Source organism: Haliotis rufescens, unplaced genomic scaffold, assembly GCF_023055435.1.
Source record: "Haliotis rufescens isolate VD_foot unplaced genomic scaffold, xgHalRufe1.0.p SCAF_8, whole genome shotgun sequence".
NCBI classification, from domain to species: domain Eukaryota; kingdom Metazoa; phylum Mollusca; class Gastropoda; order Lepetellida; family Haliotidae; genus Haliotis; species Haliotis rufescens.
The window spans coordinates 36,980,856-37,003,704 of NW_025964372.1; the positions used below are offsets into that span (position 1 = coordinate 36,980,856).

At 40.0% G+C, this 22,849-nt stretch overlaps 1 protein-coding gene across 1 annotated transcript; it reads right to left on the reverse strand.

Moving 5' to 3' along the window:
* Window positions 1-10,200: 10,200 nt before the first annotated feature.
* Window positions 10,201-22,784, reverse strand: LOC124138358 (surfeit locus protein 4-like). Its single transcript, XM_046504963.2, has 4 exons — window positions 22,548-22,784; window positions 18,417-18,680; window positions 17,696-17,739; window positions 10,201-16,340 (listed from the first exon to the last, which is right to left on the reverse strand). Exons 1-4 carry the CDS (start codon window positions 22,596-22,598, stop codon window positions 15,887-15,889), a joined length of 813 nt encoding a protein of 270 aa, XP_046360919.1. The 5' UTR covers window positions 22,599-22,784; the 3' UTR covers window positions 10,201-15,886.
* Window positions 22,785-22,849: the final 65 nt, after the last annotated feature.

The following is a 22,849-nucleotide window of genomic DNA, read 5'->3' on the forward strand; positions in this document are numbered from 1 at the left end:
ATGAATTGTGGGAGATGGTCTCTCCATCGCAGATTGGTGCATGTGCAGCATCGATCAGGCATCAGAGATCCAAACCCCAGATGTCAAGCATACAAGATTTCATGCTCTCCAAGAACTAGATATAACCATTGCAAGAATCTATCAAAACGCACGTTTAATATACTGTACAAGGCTTTGAGTAACGACACGGACACATCCAGAAAAAGAAGATCGGCAAAAAAGTCGAAAATACCTTCTACGACTAAATACTGGGTGAAGGATAAAGTGACCCTCTGGTTCTAAAATATCTGCTCTGACACTTAGCTGACAATTCCGTATCACAAGGGGACGGGATCTCCCCAAATCTTGCCAACTTGCCCGTATTATTTAAAGAGCAAACATCTTTCTGGTCAGGGAAAATTGTGACAGAAACAGAGCCCCACCTACGTAAGCCCACACGTTCCCTTTAACATAAATGCGTCCTCATCCATGTAACATCTAAGAGATCAACATTTGGGATCTGTAACGAGATTATACATTTCAAAAACTCTGTTTCTCAGTTAAGAGGCTGGATCTAAATGATTATCTGTAAATGGAGCAGATCGCAGAATACCTAGATCAACACAATGACAACCCTGGGCCCAGTCGGGGGTCGTCTGATGCAATTCACCCAAAATTAGAAGTTGATCATGGACGACACTTGGCTGCTTGAAGTTACATACACCCAGTAGGGCGCTATTTTCATCTGACAGGACAAACTAGCCGCATGGTCATTCACAAGCTTCAAGACAAGGAGACATCAGCGCTTTAGAAGGGCCAGACACCATTCAAGGGTTCTCTTCACCAGTTTCACATCGATTTGAACCTACTCCACAAAGATTATCTAGTTTGTGACCAGGAAATTAAGGAACGCCCTCGGACGAGGAGATTGGATGATAAGTTTAGATTTACAGGACATCTATCTTCACATCTCCGTCTGCAAGTCTCTAGCTACTTTTTGTATCCTTGTGCCTCCACGAGGAGAAACATGCAAGAGAAACAGATATGACCTTAAACCCATTCAACCAGCCCATCAGGTCATGCCTAGGTGTGCTAGACCATCCCTCAAGGAACTTACCCACAGAGGCAGGTTGCAGTTACAAAACTTGCAGAGAGCTAGATTTAGACGAACAAACTCAACCTCTACCAGCTCCACAGTAAAGAGTGAGTGAGTGAGTGAGTTGGGTTTAACGCCGCTTTTAACAGTATTCAAGCTATATCGCGGCGTGTCAGCTTAATGTGGGAAGAAAGCCCGAAGTGGTGGTGGTGGTGGAATGGGGTTTAACGTCGCGTCCAAGATTATTGCACTTATATAGCGACATGCATGTACGTGTAAAGCCCGAAGTGATGCAGGTCTCAGACGTTTACCACTTCGGTGAAACCCACGAGCACGGGTATGGTGCTGACAAACCTAGAAACATAATCGGGGCGAACCGGGATTCGAACCCACAATCATAGGTTTCTGGCGTGTCCAAGGGACGCAACTCTGCACAGCTAATCGTGGCGCCTTAGACGACTGGGCAGATTGCCTGTTCAAGGAAACAGATCGTGCCTACTAAGTTGTCCTTCCATCCAGAGATATTCAAGCAGATAACTGCAACCTGGGATACTCCACATGTGGATCTATTCGGCCCCTGCCTCAACAACAAGCTTCCTGTGCACATAGGCAGCATGGCCCAACAGGACATGGTTCCCGAGATAACTGCCTCTCCCAATGGAAGAACCTCTCCAACCACCTGAGCGTTGCAGTGAGTGAGTGAGTTGGGTTTAACGCCGCTTTTAACAGTATTACAGTTATATCGCGGCGTGTCAGCTTAATGTGGGAGGAAAGCCCGAAGTGATGCAGGTTGCAGACGTTTACCACTTCGGTGAAACCCTCGAGCACGGGTATGGTGCTGACAAACCTAGAAACATAATCGGGGCGAACTGGGATTCGAACCCACAATCATAGGTTTCTGGCGTGCCCAAGGGACGCAACTCTGCACAGCGAATCGCGGCGCCTTAGACGACTGGGCCACCCGTGCCCCCCCTGAGCGTTGCAATTTTCTGCGCCAGCCAAGATCCGACATGTTTTACGGCAGCCTCAACAACCTCAATTTTCACGTCTGGAAATTATTTCAACAAAGATGCAAGCCGCTGGGTACTCTAAATCAGTGGCAAGTTCATAAGGACCAGTACCTGCTGCCATCTACACGATAAAAGTTCATGTAGAGGCGAAGGGTAAGAGGCTTACTGTATGTGGATATAACGATACCTATAGTTGCTGGTTGTTTGCTACATCTCAGAAACGACAAGAATTTCAGACATGGCACCACTGAAGGCAACAGATCACTCTTGCCTCTGTACTGCAACAGTATTGCCTCTTTACAAGTACTCACCAAGGACTAAATCGGATCATGAAATCCTTTGCCCTGAAATCAAAAGAACCCACACATTCCCAAATTGGAATTTATCACTGTTGGCAGCATTAATGGAGCCTCCATATGAACCATGACCAATGCTACACTACTAATAGCTTCAAGGAAAACAGCAGCCAGTGTATCAGAGCTACACGCCATTGATATTTCCTCAAAAACGCCGACGTAAGCGCAATATCGTTCTGATCCCTATCGGATCGGGCACAGGCAATACCTGCCTTAGGTAGAAGTGTGGATTCAACGGACAGGACTTGTCATCATCCGTGGCAACCTCCACGGCCAGATATTAAAAGGATGACATTCTTCAACCCGTGGTGTTACCATTCCTTCGCAAACAGCAACGGGAACACTCCTACAGCATGAAATCTTCAGGCCGCTCACTGCAAGGATCGTCCAGACTGTGCACAACGTCTCCCTTCTTCCATGGTCAGCTCACTCACCGGACTCCATTGAACACCTGTAGGATCACGTGGATCGTCAAATCAATAGGCCTCCACCCACCACAGAACCGTCAACAGTTGGAAGCCGCACCGAAGGACGAGTGGCAACGGATTCCCAATGACGCCATCAGATAATACGGCGAATCTGGGCGTTCATAAGTGCTCGTGGTGGTCATATTCGCTATTGCGAGTGTCTGGTATATGTGAACCAACCCAAACTGATCATAACAACGCCTGCTTCACTCTGCTTATTACTGTGTAGACCCATAAAGATCCGGGGTAGAATAGGTCTTCAGCAGCCCATGCTTGCCGTAAAAGGCGACTATGCTTGTCGTAAGAGGCGACTATAACGGGATCGGGTAGTCAGGCTCGCTGTCTTGGTTGATGCATGTCATCGTATCCTTAATTGCGTGGATTTGACGCGCATGTCAATCACTTGTCTGGTTCAGACTCAATTGTTCACAGACCCCTGTCATTTAGCTGGAATATTGCTGAGTGCGGCGTTAAGCAACAAACATACAAACAAACATTACTGTGTACTGTGAAATTGCAATCCCCATGTTCATTAAGGCGTCATGGGTACGTCACCTGTTATGAGATACTGGTTGATATGATGCATGGAATGTCGCCTACGATACCCGTATTAAATAGACAGACAGACAGACAGATAGACATATATTTTGTATATGTGGCCATGAGGCCAATAGTACAATGGCAGATTGTTGTAAGACAATTTGCGATGGAGCACCATTTGTATTTTGAATCGGAATAGATGTACACATTTGAGTTTTATTATCCCCCGCCGCGAAGTGGGAGGGGGGTATAGGAATGGATTCTGTCCGTCCGTCCGTCCTTCCGTTCGTTCATCTATCCGTCACGTTTTGTTTCGTGAGCATAACTCGGAAACCATTTAGGAAACCGACATTTTGCACATTTTGAATGCTGAACTGGTGCCTTTTGGTGTTTTGATCTTTTTAAGAAAATGTTTTTGGAGTTTCCATGGCAACAAACTGGACTTAAACTCAAACACGTTTCCAGAGCAAAACTCGGAAACCGTTTATTATTTAATATGGAGCTTTGCATAACGCTAAACTGATGTCTTTGGATGTTTTAGTATTTAAAAAAAATTAAATTAAATTCCTTGGCAACATACCCGACTTAGACTCAAATACGCGTAGCATTCCTTTCCGGGGCATAACTCGGAAACCGTTTAATATTTTATTATGAAATTTTGCATATGTATCAAACACATGATGAACTGGTGCCATTGCTGTTTCCTTGGCAACAAGTTGGACCTAACACAAATACAGATTACTTTCATAACCAGAGCGTAACTTAAAACCAGATGGGTTGTCCTGTTAATTTCAGGATCATATATCCGTAATTGTTTTCGTACATTATTTTTAAGTGCTTGCAATTAGGCCATTCACAGAAAGACTGATGACGTGATATATTTGTTCAGGAGGTACCCTCCCTTTACCGTGTATATTCACTACTATGTGAACAAACAAAATTCTAAATTGTCCCACTGGCGGATGATACTGATAACGCTGTTTTCTTGTTAGTAGTTTATGCATCATCTTCTTTCAATTGTTATTGACAAAAATGCAAGTCTGAGAAGAATGTGTCTCTTTTTGTTGTTCATTAACTGTAGTAATTGTTTGATACCTATAATAATACTTTGTTAGGTATTTGATTCTTATATCTTCATATACTGGACATATAAATAACAGATGCTGTTCATCATCTTTGTAATAGGGGAGGTCGGGTAGCCTAGTGGTTAAAGCGTTCGCTCGTCACGCCGAAGACCCGGGTTCGATTCCCGACATGGGTACAGTGTGTGAAGCCCATTTCTGGTGTCCCCCGCCGTGATATTGCTGGAATATTGCTAAAAGCGGCGTAAAACCATACTCACTCACTCTTTGTAATATTTGCAGTAAGGACAAACCTATGTTAAACTTTCGTTATCTTTGGAATGTCTGTATAACTGTATATTACGGGAATGTACTCCACATCTAAACGTCGATAAACATCTCCGTATATATATAGACTCTATAGTTGTTAAATACATTTCAGGTATTATGTTCATCTTAAACATGGCATAGACATGTAGCGATTTTCAACATCTGATATCAACTGACCAGTCTTGGCAATACACATCTTTACATCGTTGCTGAAACATTTCCAAAAACATAATCTTACTTCCAGTATCCTGGCATAACTATGCTTATGCAAATCCATGGGAAAAGGCATTCCAACAGGTGAGGTATAGTTTATATTACTAGAGTCATCAAAGGTTTGTTTGAGCATGTATTAGCATCGTCTAGAGTATGTGGTTGTCCATGTTAAGTTTTGAAAACTTATATTGTGAGAAATAAAGATATGAAAATTTTGGTTTGTTTTTCTTTGTCTAATATGAGAAATCCAGATTGTTCCATCAACATAATTTGTACTGATACATATATTTTATCTTGGCTTGATTACCAATTGAAGTTGATTCCTTTTTATCTTTTGTTATTTTATCTGTACTCATATCTGATCAAGGCATTTTCAAACTATTCAGGATAAATGTATTAGTAGCTTCCTTTTGATATACAATTACCTATCATCATACAGGATTAGGTGAGGGTGTTCAAGAAGTTGGTAGTTGTATCAATTCTTATATTTCTTCAATTTCATGCATTATTTATATTTATCAATTTTTAGTTTCCTTTTAACTTATTTTAAACAGTTCACACATTATTACTTTTGTAGTGCACGGTGCAATCTCAATCGGCAATAATCAGTTAAGTAAGTGATGTTTGAAGAACAAGTAAAGTATCATCTGTCATTGTACACACTGAATAGGGTTATCGCCCCTTCTGAATATTTATTTTGACACACGAATTATTTTCATAATTAACATTGTAATATGTTAAAATGAAAATCATAGCAGAAAAAGTGTCTTTTGTCAACTGGACTCATGGCAAAACGATAGTGCGTTGTGCAGCAAACACCACTATGAAACGTGAAATAAACATGATCTCAATCTTGATCTAGAGTTCGCCAAGCCACGCATTGACTGAGCAATTTTGCAAAAGTACACTGACGTGTTTCATGTTATGCGGTTTATTTACGATACAAAACTTCTGTCATTGAATGTACTGTCACATTGTACCTATATGCCGACGAGGTTATGATAAAACAATCTATTTCTGAAATACCTATCTCGAAATGCACCTATCGATTCACTTCCGGGATCCTGACAGCAAAATGCTAATTCCAGTGTATAACAGGCATATTTTAGTTGGACCTCATGATTTAATGTGAAATATCTTCTGTATTATATACAGAGGATACCATTTTTTGTTTGTTTGAAATGTCCATCGGTGAAATGCAAAACATGCTGTCTATTCCCTATGAGCTGATGCGACTCTCACTGCATGGAGCTATGCTCTCCAAGCCTCGTTTTCGATCCAAGATGGCGAAAGTGTGAAAAAGGTCAATAGCATCGTCTAGAGTATCGAGTATGTGGTTGTCTGAGCAAACTTATCCATTATGAGACAACACCGCATTGATAGTTTACTAACATCGGGTAGGCTTAGGCAGTCTGCTAAAATAGCCATGTTCGGTGACTGGGAGCTGACGCCAAGAACACATTTGCAGAATTCGGTATGGATTTTTTCAATAATACTGTGGCGATATAGGGTTCCACAAAGTTTCGAGTCGTCAAATCAAACATCTTAAACAGTGTTTCAACAGGTGGATAGCAAAATGTACTAATTGACTGCTCAGTTGAATACTTAAGAATTGACATTCACTTTGTGTGAGTTCATTGGAGTATGAACCTTCATAGAGTGAGGGCCAAACTGTTTGAACGTCGGTGCTTGCGACGACGTTCATACAATGTTTGGCCCTCCCTCTATGAAGGTTCATACTCCAATGAACTCACAGAAAGTGAAAGTCAATTCTTATAAAAAAAATTATCATAATTTCTTACCTCAAAGGATGTAGGCCAAGATCTAAACACAATTTTATTTAGGCCTAGTACGTGTGACTTCGTGTTTACACTGACAGCCATACAACAACCAGCTATATCGCGGAGTAAAATAGTTCCTCAAAAAGAGAGGTGACATGGGCGTATGGATGCACAACTTGCTCTTCAGAAACATCTAACGCAGCACATGTGTTCAAATCATATCCTCATTAGATGAGAAAGCTCTGTAAAGAACTACCTCATTAAGTCAGTCACAATGACAGCGCGTCGTATAACATTTACATCAAGTACAAGACGTCAAAATGGCCGACACGAAAAACGTGACGGGAGAGATTTCCGAAGTTGTTAATGAACCTGTGGCGGTTACATGTGTTAGTCATCGCTGATCAACTGGCCGATAATTGAAAGGTGAATAAAGATGCGTCAAACAGACACTAAGGTAAATTCATAGATTGCTGGAGACGGTCAACGTCAGCCTAGGCACGGATTGAGTCGATACTACGATAGTTTAGATGTGCATTTCTTCGTTTGTTCATTAGAGTCAGGTCTCCGAATATCGTACAGGCTCCTAAGTTCCGTACACTTTGATGTTTCCTTGATTGCTTTCAATGCTTTCATGCGGCGTCAAACTACTTTCGTTGGTTGAAATGTGGTAATCTCCAACTCAATTTTCAGCTATCACGTGTATTTGTCATGCGTTTTCTCTAACGAGATATGATTGGTATGTTTTCGTGCTAGGGAATTCCCAGGGGTTTCCCCAGGAATGTGGAAGTTGTCCGTCAGTGTTTACGTCATTTCAAGAACACGATCTCGTGAAAAACGTATGAACGTCAAATTGTGTCGTTCATACACTTATGAGCGTCAATTTCGCGGTCATGTGACCGACCTCTCGTCCAATGGAAAAGCCGTATATCGTGTAAACATCAAATTAAAAAATTATGTTAAGATGTCTTTCCACATTTCTTGAAAACACCAACTTTAGTTTTGTTTTTGTTAGTATTCACAGATACTTTTCACTTAGCACAAGGGGCGGTCGGGTAGCCTAGTGGTTAAAGCGTTCGCTCGTCACGCCGAAGACCCGGGTTCGATTCCCATTTCTGGTGTCCCCCGCCGTGATGTTGCTGGAATATTGCTAAAAACGGCGTAAAACCATACTCACTCACTCACTCACTTAGCACAATATCTATATAGAATATTATAGATCTTTTTCTGTTCATTTAGAACAAAAATTGCAACGTCATCCGCAGACAGTATAATCGACTATGCCTGTACAACTTCGTCATCAATGTTCAAGATAAAAAGAAGAGTATGCATCCCTGTCTTACACCTGCACGTGCATTGCATACATCAGGACTCCATATTATTTTCACTTCTTCTTACACATGCTTTTACGTTTTCATATATAGTTCTTAATAGTATACTTATCTTTAATTTTCTTACCATGTCTACCTTTATCGAGCAAGTATAAAGACGTTATTTCGATCAAATGATTTTTTGAAGTCAACAAACATTCAGTAATATTCCCTATGCATCTCTTGGATGTAGTTTTGTGTCAGTGAATATAAATTCTTTGTTTCTTTGTTTGTTGTGTAACGCCGCTCTCAGCAATATTAAAGCTATATGACGGCGGTCAGTAAATAATCGAGTCTGGACCAGATAATCCAGTGATTGACATCATGAGCATCAATCCACACAATTGGGATACGATGACATGCATCAACCAAATCAGCGAGCCTGACGACCCGATCCCGTTAGTCGCCTCTTATGCCAAGCATAGGCGCCCTTTACGGCAAGCATGGGTTGCTGAAGACCTATTCTACCCCGGATCTTCACGGGTCAGTGAATATAAAAGCAAAATTCAATAATTGATATGAATATTTAACTAATTATATTTTGCGATGGCAATCCCTATCTACTTATTTGCATCAGCCTTCGAAACAGATTTATGTAATGGGTTGGTTGGTTTGTTGTTTTACGCCGCACTCAGCAATATTCCAGCTGTTTGACGGCGGTCTGTAATATTCGAGTCTGGACCGGCCAGTTCAGAATATCGTTGACACTATTGGGATCAGATTTGGTGAGTAAAATTTTCACTGAAAACACGTCAAGGAGGTACGGAAAATGTTGACACCGGATCACAAGCTGACCCGACTGAACATATGCATGGACCTTTCGAGTGAATGAATGAGTATGATTTTACGCGGCTTTTAGCAATATTCCAGCAATATCACGGCGGGGGACACCAGAAATGGCCTTCACACATTGTACTCATGTCGGGAATCGAACCCGGGTCTTCGGCGTAACGAGCGAACGCTTTAACCACTAGGCTTCCCGACTGCCCCTGGACCTTTTGACCAATTGTCAGTAGAATCCTGTTTTGATCCGAATTGAAGCTGGGTTAAGGTGTGCTACTGCTTCAGGATATTGTGCCTGTGCACACGTGGAAGTAGCAGTGGCTGTATGTTGTGGTTTTCGGCTTACCTCCCCATGCTCCTAATCTGACAATGAGTGAGTATAGTTTTACGCCGCTTTTAGCAATATTCCAGCAACATCAAGGCGGAGGACACCAGAATATCTCCTGAAAAGCTCCCTCTGACATATCCTTTCCTACAACTTTTTCTCTAAAATTTTCGATTCACACTTGAATGTTTTTTAAACAACTAAATACTGAACGAGCATCTACGGGAAGTGACAGGTAGGAGCAGTCAGGTGGTCAAGACATCAAATCTAACCAGCTGTATTTGACTTTCATAATGAAAGGCATGGTGGTCATATAAGTTTCTCTCAAATACTGATAATTTTAAAATCATGAGAGCAAGTGAATGTCAATTCCTACACTGCTGTGGGATGAGAAACACCCCACATCACTGGTGCATCATGAGAAACGACCCATTTGCTGTTGTATGACAAATGTCAAAAACCACTGTTGGATGATGAGAAATGCCCCACATCACTGTTGAATAATGAGAATTGTCCAAAAGTGCTGTTGGATAATGAAAAACACCATACACCAGTGTTGGATAAGGATAAACACAACACAATGCTTTTGCATAATCTGAAATGTCCAAAAGTACTACTGGATAATGAGAAATGTCCAAAACAGCTGTTAGATAAAGAATAATGCTCCACATCGATAATTGGCAGCATTGTGTTTGTAACACTGCTTTTAACAGTATTCCAGTAATATCACGGCCTGTCAGCTTAATGTGGGAGGAAAGCCTGAAGTGATGCAGGTCTCACACGTTTACCACTTTGGTGAAATCCACGAGCACAGGTGCTGAGAAACAATCGGTGCAAACCCTGAGGGACGCAATTCTTCACCGCACATTTACAAAAGTGGCAACACCGATTCTTGAACCAACACAGTTTATTTACAAACATTCATTCATGTAAACTGACAGTTACACATCATGGTAACAACACTCACCAATGCATGAGGAAAGAAATATAACAACATGCGTCTTAAGGCTCAACAGTACACGTAACAATAGGTAATCAATACTAGGGTTGCAATAAAGAAACTTCAGTTTAAGCATAACGACACCAATCATAACACGTTTAGCCAGACTAAACCTATGTACAATACCTGCACTTAAATATCAAAGAAAAAACTCTGGTTTATCAATCATAAATGCATGTTTTTTAAAAAAATGCTGAATTATGAAACATGCAGTCTTTCTTATAAATTCGCCCTAAGCATTGTGGTGATTTTATTATGTAACTGTAGCATCTGACCTCAAACTAGAGATACTCAACAAAATAGAAAGGTTACAGTGTCATGTTGCCCTAAACATAGCTGTTTGAATTGCACATAACCACAGCAGGCATTGACGCTTGAACAGACTGTATGAATCATGTAAATATACTACTGGGTATGAAAAAGCTTTGGCAAAAGATGGGTTTACATGATTAAAATTAAATATAAAATTGAACCGTCTTAAGTAAACATGGTAAATCATAATAAATATGTGCAATATTTGAACAATTCCATAGAAATTAAAGAGAACAATGACAGCGTATGTTCAGTAAATGCCTGTGAGGAAAGAAAAGAGATACGTTTTCAGTATTATCCGCTATGTACAGTATATTGATAGGGTGTTATATTCTAGAACTATACATCCATCACTGGGTCTGTCTGAAGGCAGACTGGACTGTCACCATGGCAACAGTACACCTTGTCAACAGCAGCTATTATCTTAAAGCAAGGTGACAATACACTGATTATCACACAAGGAAGGTAGCCATACTGAGAGTATAAGGTGACAATATGATAATTGTAGTAATATAACTTGATACTCTGACTGTAATGGTGTGGATCATGTACTTATAGTAAAGTAACAATACAACACTAATTCTGAGCATAAAGTGGCAATACATGACTTATCCTATACAGTAAAGTTCTATCCAGCAGGTGATGTGAACTCATTTCCAACAGAATGTCAACCCATAAATAACGTTTAGCTTCACTTCAATGTAGCTGTCACTGCTTAATAAGTCTGACCTTTAGGGTGTCCTCCACGTATGAAAGCTTGTAAGCAGGTAGGTGTACCAGAAAAGAATAAACTAAATCGGTAGATATATATGATCAATTATCAGCAATATGTCTTTCCTGTTGTACAATAATCTGATGGGAGCTAATTTGATGTCACTGTCATCACTAGGCAGCAGGGCTGGGACGATACACAAACTGAGCGATTCGATACGTATCGCGATACCTTGCTCAAGATATGATACGCATCATGATACTTGCATGTGCTCTTTTTCGTGATCTAAGCCATCTTTTTCATAGAGAGGATGGCCAAATACCTGGCACACAGATGATTTACTACACTTCTCATTTTCACTAGTAAATAGTGTAACATTTATAAAAGAAGTCAATTAAGGTAAGAATCAATACTTTTTACTTAGTATGCGATTATGATCGCTAAGTAAAAAATCGTGATCCATCAATGCATCGGTGTATCGTCCCACTACTGCTAGGCAGTTATAGACGTCAACACGTTCACTGTCGTTTTCCTGCACATTCATAGTCAACCAGAACACACCCAGCCATGTATTGTGTAACTTGGAAATAATTCCCAAAGGTCGTAATTCATCTGTGCAATGTGATCCTGGTATCCAAATCAGGTGTATCACATTCCACTTGGTGAAAAACAAAACGGTAATTTTTCTCTCTAAATCTACTTTTTTCAAATGACAGAATATTCCGAATATGGTCTATATATGGCAATGCTAGTATGTCAAATAGCATCAGTTCACAAACCATCTGACTCACACACACAATCACATAAAATTGCAAAATATTGATTTTGAATGATTCATACTGTTTTGAGTTTCGAACTATGGTGCACCAGTGTCTCATTTTAAGTTTAGTAACAGTTGGGTGTATGTGCTCAAATCTCGGTGATAATACACAAGTAAATGATATACAAGAACTGGGACAGTTACTGGATTACTGACTAGACTAGTCTGCAAAAGGCTGTACAATTTGGCATAGGGATAGTCTGGAAAAAATAAATTCACCAACAATACAAATGATGGTTATGAGTAGCAAGACACATTATCCTCAATTGTCCATGACATTATATTTCCATTTCCATAATAAACAGTGTGAAAATACAGTTTCTCAAGACACGCCACCCATAATATATTATTATCAAGCACTGCCAACTTCATGACACCCATTTGTTACCGTTATTCCGGAAGACGTCTCTATCTTATCGTCAGTATCCATTATTAGCATCACGTCCTTTGAATCCGGCTCATGATTAACATGTCCAAGGTACCGGTAGAATGAAGATATAATACACTGTGTAACAACAGATGGACACACCCAGCTCCACATCACTACATACAGGCAGAAGACAAGACACTGGAAGGGCCTCACACCCCACTTCACTGGAGCCATGGTGTCAAGGGAACCCAGCACTAAGGCTAGCTGTCTCAGGAGAACCCACTGTGCAACCTCATTAAAATCAGATCTTTTACCTTCACAGGATACCTCTCTGCAAGTGAGCAAAGCATTCAGATCAGCATATCTTACTTCTGAAACTTGAAAATGAAGTTAAACGTCCAATTGCAAGTGAACATAAAAGACCACTCAATTATAATGGGGATAATTTTACTCCACGTCATTTACAACCAAAAGAAACTCATAGAAGACATATTTGTGTTTTGTTGTTAAAAGGGAAATTTCAGGTTCTAATTGGTATATCAATGAAGTGAAATTGTTTCAGAAAGCTGGCAGCTGAATCCACAGATCAGTCATTCAGATTGTGAGGTCAAAATTTCCTGATGGGACCTTCAATGGTGGGATTATCAGACCTTCAGGTACCGTCTTGGAGTGATAGATCTGATTCTAATGAGACTGGCAAAACCATGCTCCCTCACGATCATGTGTAGGATATTGTACGTTTGAGGCTGGCTGACTATTGAATAATTATGCTATTTCAGCAGGGTAAGTCTACTGCAACCCATCACCCAGTCACCATGGCAATGCTCACAAATTTACGATCAGCTCAGAAGCTTTTAACAAGACCCCTTAGAGATCACCACACACTCATCGACTTCTAAAATAACAAACACACAAGCAACTTCCAATGATACTCAACATGCTTAATGAAAGAATACATAAATAACGATGACACATAAATAGTTCTTTGATTATCTCCCCTTGGCCACAGTCTGGTATATTGGCACACATGTGCAGGTGGTGTTGCGGTACTGAGTTTGCAACCAGCAGTCAACAATGGCCGACAATGCCCAAAACAACACCAATCATACCCCAGCAATTCTGTTCTTGTCAACTTTGTTAGAATACCAAAACGTTTAACCTGTAAATATTTCAATCAAAAGTGCATCTGGAAATACGTACATGTATGTACTACTGAAAAGAAGTTAAAGTACAGCTGATTTTTTGACCTGACAGATTAACTCTAGTAATGTAGCAGGGCTTGATTTAGGTATACAAAACATGCACCAGTCCAACCTATTCTTGAAAAGTGCAACCTACGGTAATATTCATGTCTACTTGCACTAAGTGCAAGTGAAAAGCTGCAAATTTGTGTCAAACTAACCCTTACTTGTCAACACAACGATCTTTGAACACAATATCTCTAAGCTATATTTACCACACATCACAAATCACCGTGTAATTCATGATAGTCATCACAGACCTGGGATTGTACTTTTTTAAACTAGTTTATGCATCTGTTTCAACTTTGATAAATTTATGGGACGAGGGTGCAACCTGGTTTAGTCTGGTGCAACCTGGTTTGGTCTGGAGCAACTAGATTTCCCGACAACATGCACCAGGTGCAGGTATATAAAGTTCCTTAAATCGAACCCTGTGGTGCTTAACTTCACTTAAGGTGACAATATGAAAGGAAGAGGCCTTAACATCTGTGGTAATACATGGCGTCCCTGGGACAACTACATGTACTAGTTTCCTTACTCTATAACATTCCTGAGCTGGCACATACAACTAAGTATTCTTCAATACACAAAACACATCCTTCTAGACAGCAGTACTAGCATCACTGATTCACCAAAGTTACAATACAGATTGGAGTTTATTCAATATTATTATGAGCCAAATCATATTTATCAAGCAGAGACTGGCAGTGTTCGGATTCATTGGGCTTCCTGCTGTAACATAACAGCTTGTTATCTGGAAGATACACACTACAATACATGGAAACTCAGCACTTGATAGGTCAAGACGCTGAATCATCGATCAGAACGTCTAGTTACCATGGTTACCAAACCAAAATATATTCCGTAAATTGGAATCCATTGGAGGAGAAATAAGTCTGGGAACGATGGAATATACCAAAAATAGTAGCATTATTAAATTAGTAATATCAAAAATCATGTGCTCATCATATATACATGTATCATGCTGTATAGATACACAACCTCACTGCCTGGCACTCATATTGTAGGGAGTCAAGTTAGACAAGTCGTTACGGCGCTAACTTGGTATTCCAAACTAATGCCCCAAACTAATGGAAATATTAACTAATGGCAAGAGCTAGCCCATTGGGCTACTACCATCCAGATTTAACTTCCGACCATTCCACCTGCTGGACCACTACACCATCCCATACCTACATCCAGAGTAACTGTTTCAACATTTACAAAGTTGACAAGGTATATGTGTCAAGATAGCACCTTCCCCTGTCTGTGCCACATTCACACACTACAAATATAATCAGAGAATAAAAATGAACTGGTAGATAGTTTTCAATGACGCACTACATACAACAGCTTCTATTTGTTTAATACACATGTTGGTAGCCATGAATGAGATACTATGGAAGTCTAGACCAATTATTTCCTTGTTTTGACAAATGACTTTATTCTCAATTATACACATAATAAGATCGTGAGTTTGCTTTAAAGTAAGCTTATTTCGATCTGCTTTTAGCAAGTGTTTTAACTTTAAGATCTTATAACAAATAATCAACTAACTTTAAAGTAAGCTTATTTCGATCTGCTTTTAGCAAGTGTTTTAACTTTAAGATCTTATATAACAAATAATCAACTAACTTTATAACATGTATAATGGACATCATGTCACTAACTTTACATTGACTTTCCTTCTCATATTAATATCTAGAAAACTAGTAAAAAAAGAAAGAATTGGTCTGGCTAAATTGACAAAATATGAAGACTAGAAAATGCAGCCATGTCTGAGGGCTTTAAGCACTGTAAATGTCAAGTGTGCAACATCTATGACAATCCTTCTGATAAGGTTACAAAATACTACATGCAGTACTCCGTGCTGGTATAACAGCAGGTTTAAATGGAATCATTCATATCATCCCTTTCATACAGATGCATACGGCACACAATACCAGGAATCAACATCGGACATCTTTCGTTTGGTTACATTATAGTAATGTGACAAGAGTGAGTAATCATGATAATGAGTTTATGACAACTGGCAAATGTCGCATGCATTTTGGACAGTTTCAGTTACATCATACTGTGTACACTCCACTTAACACATGCCTAGACTTGATTTGTTTTATCTACCATTTCTTTTTATGTTCATCCATGCTAACCCCTCCAGGTCCGTAGGCAACAACTAGCAACAAACCCCCTATGACTGATAATGTCTGGAAGAAATCGTACTTGAGAAAGTCACGCATAGGTTTATAATCGGGAATGTTCCACCAGGCATTGAAATACATATTAAGACCTGTCAGCCAAACAACTAGGACAAGGGCAGATAACTTTGTCTTGAATCCGATGGCTATGAGAACGATGAGTGCAGTGCCCACAAGGTTCTGGACGAGCAACAGGAAGTCGACCTCGAAACGGAGCAGTGTGAGGAACATGAGGACGAGGAGGATACGGCCGCTGAGCTGCATGTACTGTTTTGGGTTGTTCTCGCCAAGGGATGGGAGGCCGGCAAACAGGCTCCTGCCCTCTGTACGATCCTCAGCCAGCAGCAGCAAGACGCCCCCAGCAAGGGCAAGGTTCCTGCAAATAGTCATTCGTTTCAATAACTGCAGTGGTATCTGGACATAAAAATGACAATAACATATGCTTTGCATGTAGGTGAGTTGAAATGGGGTTTAACATCGCGTTCAAGATTATTGCACTAATATAGTGACATGCATCCGTGTGTGTTTGGCTGCTTGTCCTAGTCCTGACTAATGCCAAGTTTATAGATACATAAATATTCCACCTAGACACAGTATACTGACTCCAAGCCAACCAGTCCTTGTTTTAGCCCCTTAATGCTGAACAGCAGGCAGGGTAACAACAAGTACCATCGTATAACATCTTTTGGAATGATGCAGCCAGGGATCGAAACCCTGACCGTCTCCTCTCAGGGCAGATGCTCTACCACTAGACCATGTAGGCAGGCCCATGCATGTGGGACTCAGTGAGTATGATTGGTTCACTGCCGCTTTCAACAGTATTTCAGTTACATCACAGCATGTCAGCTTGATGTGGGAACAAAACCAGGACTGATGGGGAGACCCACAAGCACAGACATGGTTCTGATGAAACAAGAAACAACATCAGGCCAAATCGGGAATCATCCCCACAAACATAGCGTCAGGCATACAAAAGGGAAGCAACCCTGTACAGTGAATTGTGGCACATGAGATGACTGGGCCACTCGTGTCACTGTAGGACCCAGGTCTACAGAGAGTCTCTATGACACACAGTCATTGTCTAATCACACCAGTACAATGCCATCATCATGTGCCATCTGCTGCAGCCTCAGAAATTATGTGTAAAGATAATTACACTGGTCCCTAGATTCTGTGGCTGGTCCTGCTTGAACAGGACCAAAAAGTTTACATTTTCTGTCAGTTTTATTCAGTTCCAATTTCTAGCAAAATTGAAGCATTGAGAACTGGTTCACCATTATCGCATTCAAACGCTCCTCATAAATGAGCACTACCATTCTTACTTGTCCGCAGCACAGTTGTCTCAGGCTAGTGGACAAGCGTGAGAGCAAAAATTTTTGAAGGCTGTGATTAGAGTGAGTGAGTATGGTTTTACCCCGCTTTTAGCAATATTCCAGCAATATCACGGTGGGGTACACCAGAAATGGCCTTCACACATTGTACCCATGTCAGGAATCGAACCCGGGTCTTCGGCGTGATGAGCGAATGCTTTAACCACTAGGCTTCCCGACCGACCCTGGACCCTTTGACCAATTGTCAGTAGAATCCTGTTTTGATCCGAATTGAAGCTTGGTTTAGGTGTGCTACTGCTTCAGGATATTGTGCCTGTGCACCACCCCTCTGTGATTAGACACACTTGTTTATCTACCATCATATTGATATGATGTCAACAGACAAACTAGTACAACATACCTCAGCAGGAACCGGAGATCCCACAAAATACTGTAGGCTATCGTCTGAAATAGAAATAGAAGCCATGAAATATGTGGGCAAACAATACTTTGCATGGACGCTCTTGTCATTAATTGTTACAATACCTTCTTCAAAACATTGTTAAACTTCTGTTTACTACACCCGACATTACCATCGACTTTAACTAAATACATCATTTGGTGTCAGCAGCAACTGGATTTCCTACCAATCCTGCATTGTCATTGGCTAATAATAACTCCTTCATATTCTTTCTTCTTGGTTATGTTTACCTAAGTCTGACATGAAAAACCTATTGTACGACACCGGGTCTTTAAATATGTTAAATGATGCTGGCGCAATATCATACCAGTACTCGTCAATTCTACAAACAAGCAGTACGGTACTTATAAGTTTGAAAAAATATGTCTGGTACTCTACAGTTCTGATAATGACCAGTACGGTTCTCCTATGATTGAAAAATTATCTGGAGCACTGAATGATGATAATGCTAGGTGACAGGGATGCAGTCTAGCTCTAGCCTGCTAGTAAGAGACAGTTTTAGGGCTGGTAGAATTTCAGGTCTTATAATTTTAGGGATATCAGTATAAACATGTTGTCACTATTTCGGTTGCTAAACAATTTTGGTTAATTTGCACTGCTGCAGATGGTCTAAAACGTTTCTGAAAATGGAATATTCCATTCAAAGCAGGGCGTCTCTCACCTGTAGAGCAATGATAAAGAACAGGAGGCCACAGGCGATGGGTACTTTCTGTCGACTGAGCACCATGACACACCCCACCAGCTGGCCCAGGAGGTTGACAAGCACAAACAATGACGCCAGGAAGTAGCCACAGCCCCATGATGCATTCATATAGTCTCGCTGTTCTCCCCACTGGGAATACATTCGCAGCCCATCTTCAAGGAAAGTGCTGATGAGGCAGAATCGGGCTAAGTGAGGCAGCACATGCTTTGACTTTCGTAAAATCTGTAACAGAGAGTGAGTGTTGAGTCCAACAATAATTCAATCACATCACAGTGTAAATAAGCCTGCTAAATAGACATACATCGACAGAGCACGTTGTGACACCTAGCGTTTGACATGCTGGAGTGAGTGAGTGAGTTGGGTTTAATGCAGCTTTTAACAGTATTCCAGTTATATCGTGGAGTGTCAGCTTAATGTGGGAGGAAAGCCCGAAGTGATACTGGTCTCGGACGTTTACCACTTCGGTGAAACCCACGAGCACAGGTATGGTGCTGACAAACCTAGAAACATAATTGGGGCGAACAGGGATTCGAACCCACAATCATAGGTTTCTGGCGTGGCCAAGGGACGCAACTCTACACAGCGAATTGCAGCGCCTTTGACGACTGGGCCACCCGTGCTCCCCTTGACACAATGGATGATCGGATCACCTAATGTTAAGTGTGCTGCCACCGTTTTTACCACCAGAACCCCATTACACAAAGATGCTAGTAACTCTTACACTTTAGCACTGACATGAGAAACTCCTTGTTCTAAGATCACTTCGAGGAACATAGTCCAGATCCTCATTTCAGCTGGCCCCTAAAGTGAATATAGGGCTCTGGGGATCCATGATCAATTTGTTTTACAAAAGTTGTCAAATCTTTCATGATAATTTGAAGCTGGATTGACACGGATACAGAATGCCTTTTAGGGCAGATAACAACTTCATTGATATGTTGAAATATGTAGGATTATTATACAAAGATAACACAAAGAGGAAGCCAAGTCCTCATTGTACTTTAATCATTGCTTGTGTAAACATGTCGGCATGAAAATCATGGCACATATACATAAACTCAAAATGCTTACTCAGTATTCAAAGGGACAAGTAGTAGCCAAGAAACATCATTACAAAGAATTGTTAAAGGAGTTACAAAAAAGCCCCATGTATTCAAAATCATGCTGATCGACATACCAACTGTTCAGTTGTCTAAATCACAAGTGTACTGATTGACAAAAGCAGCAGCAATATCTTGTACATTGTCCAAACATGATAATAATGAGAATATGCTGTTTTCTGGCAAAGAAAAACTTAAACTCTTCACTGATGTTCACCAGTTGTTACATCTTACATTCCTGTTACCATGCTAACACATGTATGACAGTGTATGATTTCTTCTCTTTTCGTAAGATGTGGTTGTATCATGTTGAGTTTAAATGATTAACTGATCCTAGTTCTCAAAAACAATTGATCTCATTATCATTGACATTGGATGTAAAATCATCTCGTGTTAATCCCAGTTAAGCCAATGTTGATCAGACTGTTTCATGGTATGGGAACATGTAACTATAAAGACTAGATTAGCATTTCTATACACATGATCGAGTAACAGTTTAGAGTGGCAATACTTTGCAATCAGGTTGTTTCAAAACTTTTTCACCACTGTCACCCATTATGATCATAATTAATCAATAGATAACTGTCTGTTGTATGTATTAAATAAACATGAAAAAGTAGGATAAACATACTACATAGCAATACGGATTGTAGATTATGAAAAGTCATTTTGTACCTTGATCAACATGTGACTCTAAACACACTTTACTATCTTCATTAGCTTGGTTAGTGAGAATGTTCACATAGATGAGATTGATAATTACTGTCAAAACATTATAATATTTTCAGATTCATAACTGAACATAACAATTTTCTTTGATAATTATTTTAAATAATATAATTCCCTTTTAGTTAAGATGAAAGGATTCGAGAACCAACCAATTACAATGAGTTATACCACAAGTATGAAGCATACCATCCCCATTCAACTAGTTTAGATCATATTATCCCAACATCAAACTCTCACAGAAACTGTCTGACACCTGAGCAGTACAACTGACTACAGTTAAATGTTTGAAATTACTAAAGTATTTGTGCGAATGGCATGTGGCATTTAATTATGGTGTCAATGCAATCTGTTTCCCCCTGGTAACAGACGTGTGATATATTACAACTATTACATCTATGAGCCTGGTCACACGTGTTACTTAATGTTTACTACACGACCAGCAGTAGAAACTAACATTTTTCGCCCACTAGTCCTTTTATTGATAACATATAGCAAAACCCTAAATTTCTACTAGTCTTTATGATACCTTAACTACTGGGCAGTTTGGCAAGGACTACAGGTATAGTGCCAATTCCTAAAGCTGATGACTATCATATTAAACAGCTTATGCCAAAAATGTTTGTCTACAATGTCAACTAGCTCCAGCGTCAGCCCTCAAAGTTTAAATTTTTACAAAGTAGCTGTGGGGTTACAAGTGTTTTTTACCCAGATAGCCAGTGGTAAAATCAAGAAGTCACTTATTAGTTTTTTACAGCATTAGATGAACTTAGTTGATACTAAGTGTTAGTTGATTTATCTACATGGGCCTGCTCAGACGTCAGAGGCCGATATTTGGCACCAAGCATGTGGCAAATGTCAGTTATTATTTCCCAACTCATGTTAAGTAGTACTAACTAATTCACTAACCAATTTGGCCAAAATTACACTTTACCTCCACCCTCCATGATCTTAAACATGAAAAATCCCTGAATGTCTTTTTTACTAGTTAATTTCTTTTAAAATTTACCTTCAGCCATGTCAAATTCATCAAAGGATATTTTGTGATAAATTTGAAAAATGGTTACAATGGTTAAAACTTCTGCAAAATCTGATTAATAATCCGGATGCATTTATGATTTTTACCTAACTTCTACATGTTCTCATCCTCCAGAGGCAAGGGAGTTAACAGTATGCAACAGTCCAGTTTCCACCCTTGTTGAACAAAGCTCGAATTTCTGGACTCGATCATAGTGCCACAAGTGGCTATAACAAATTATGTCCCTTCTATTGACCAATCAGATTCCACCTCTCATATCACTTGCATTTGCTTCAATTAAAATGACAGTTTATGAACCGGTTGTCCATTTTGTTATGCAATTTTGATTGGACTATGCATAGACTCTTTAGTCTAGCCAAATATAACTCCATAATTCAAGCCTTGTTCGGCAAGGGTGGAAACTGGACTTTTATAGTCAGCTAACTCCCTTGTCTCATGAAGGAGACATGTTCTAAACATAAAACATGCTCAGCGACAAGTTGGTTGCTACCATGTTTTGACAAGTGTTGGTAGTTGACCAGATAGGTGATAAACCTAAATGTTTCAGATAATTTGACAATACATAACTTGTGTCCACAAGACACAAACATAACCCAAATTTAACTAACATAACCACGTAACACTTTTAGCAATGACAGTACGTTATTAGACCAAACTTGATTAGCAAGAAATTGTGAAAGAATCAAACAATTATTGCGGTCACCATATTGTGACTGTAAATCATGTTTACACAATTAATACACCTGTTTCCTCTTGGTTTACTGTAAGTGTAACATTCAACATGCAGAAGGATTAAACCCCTACCATTTAGACCCTGCAAATAAGACAGGTAACTTTTTTAAACACACAAGCTGGCTGCTGAAACACTCAAGCGTAAAACACTATTATCGCCCTGATCGTACATACCAGCTGTGAATATTCACTGAATTAAATGCACATGGGAAAGGATGACGTGTTACTGATATAATGCGTATTTGTATAACGAATCTTCATATCATACACACTATATCTACTATACAATGTACTTAAAAAAATCTATACGAAAACATTTGTATATAATAGAAAAAAAATAAGCAAAACACTGGCATCAGCTGAGAAGCATGTTGACACTGACAGGTACCCCTAATGATCTGTCTTTTGAGCCGGTTTCAAACATGCCTGATATATTAAGCAATTAATGGCGACCTTAGCCACACCAATACTTAGACACACTGGCAATATTACCTGGTCAGCAACATCTTCTGCTTTATCCATCAATTCACTTTGCTGCGGCATATTGGTTTAAGGTTATCACCGAGTTTGTCGGCAGCTTTAGCCACGTAAAAGTCGTCAGCCACACTGACCGGAAGTAGAGGACGCGCTGGTTGAGATGATTGCGCCGGTTGTTTAACCTCCCTAGGAAAACTGAATATGATCGTTTTCTGAATCGTAAAGGAAGTCTGTTGTGATGAGAGAGTCCACTAATATATATCTTTGTTAAGGACAACTGAACAGCAAGAGAAGGACACATGCAAATGATCGCATTT

Excerpts from the sequence above, each read along its gene's own strand:
- LOC124138358 (XM_046504963.2), bottom strand. The coding sequence starts at position 22,598 with ATGCCGCAGCAAAGTGAATTGATGGATAAAGCAGAAGATGTTGCTGAC. Across the intron at positions 17,740-18,416 it reads TCTTTATCATTGCTCTACAG|ACGATAGCCTACAGTATTTT; the intron begins GTGAGAGACGCC and ends TTTCTATTTCAG. Across the intron at positions 16,341-17,695 it reads GATCTCCGGTTCCTGCTGAG|GAACCTTGCCCTTGCTGGGG; the intron begins GTATGTTGTACT and ends GACTATTTGCAG.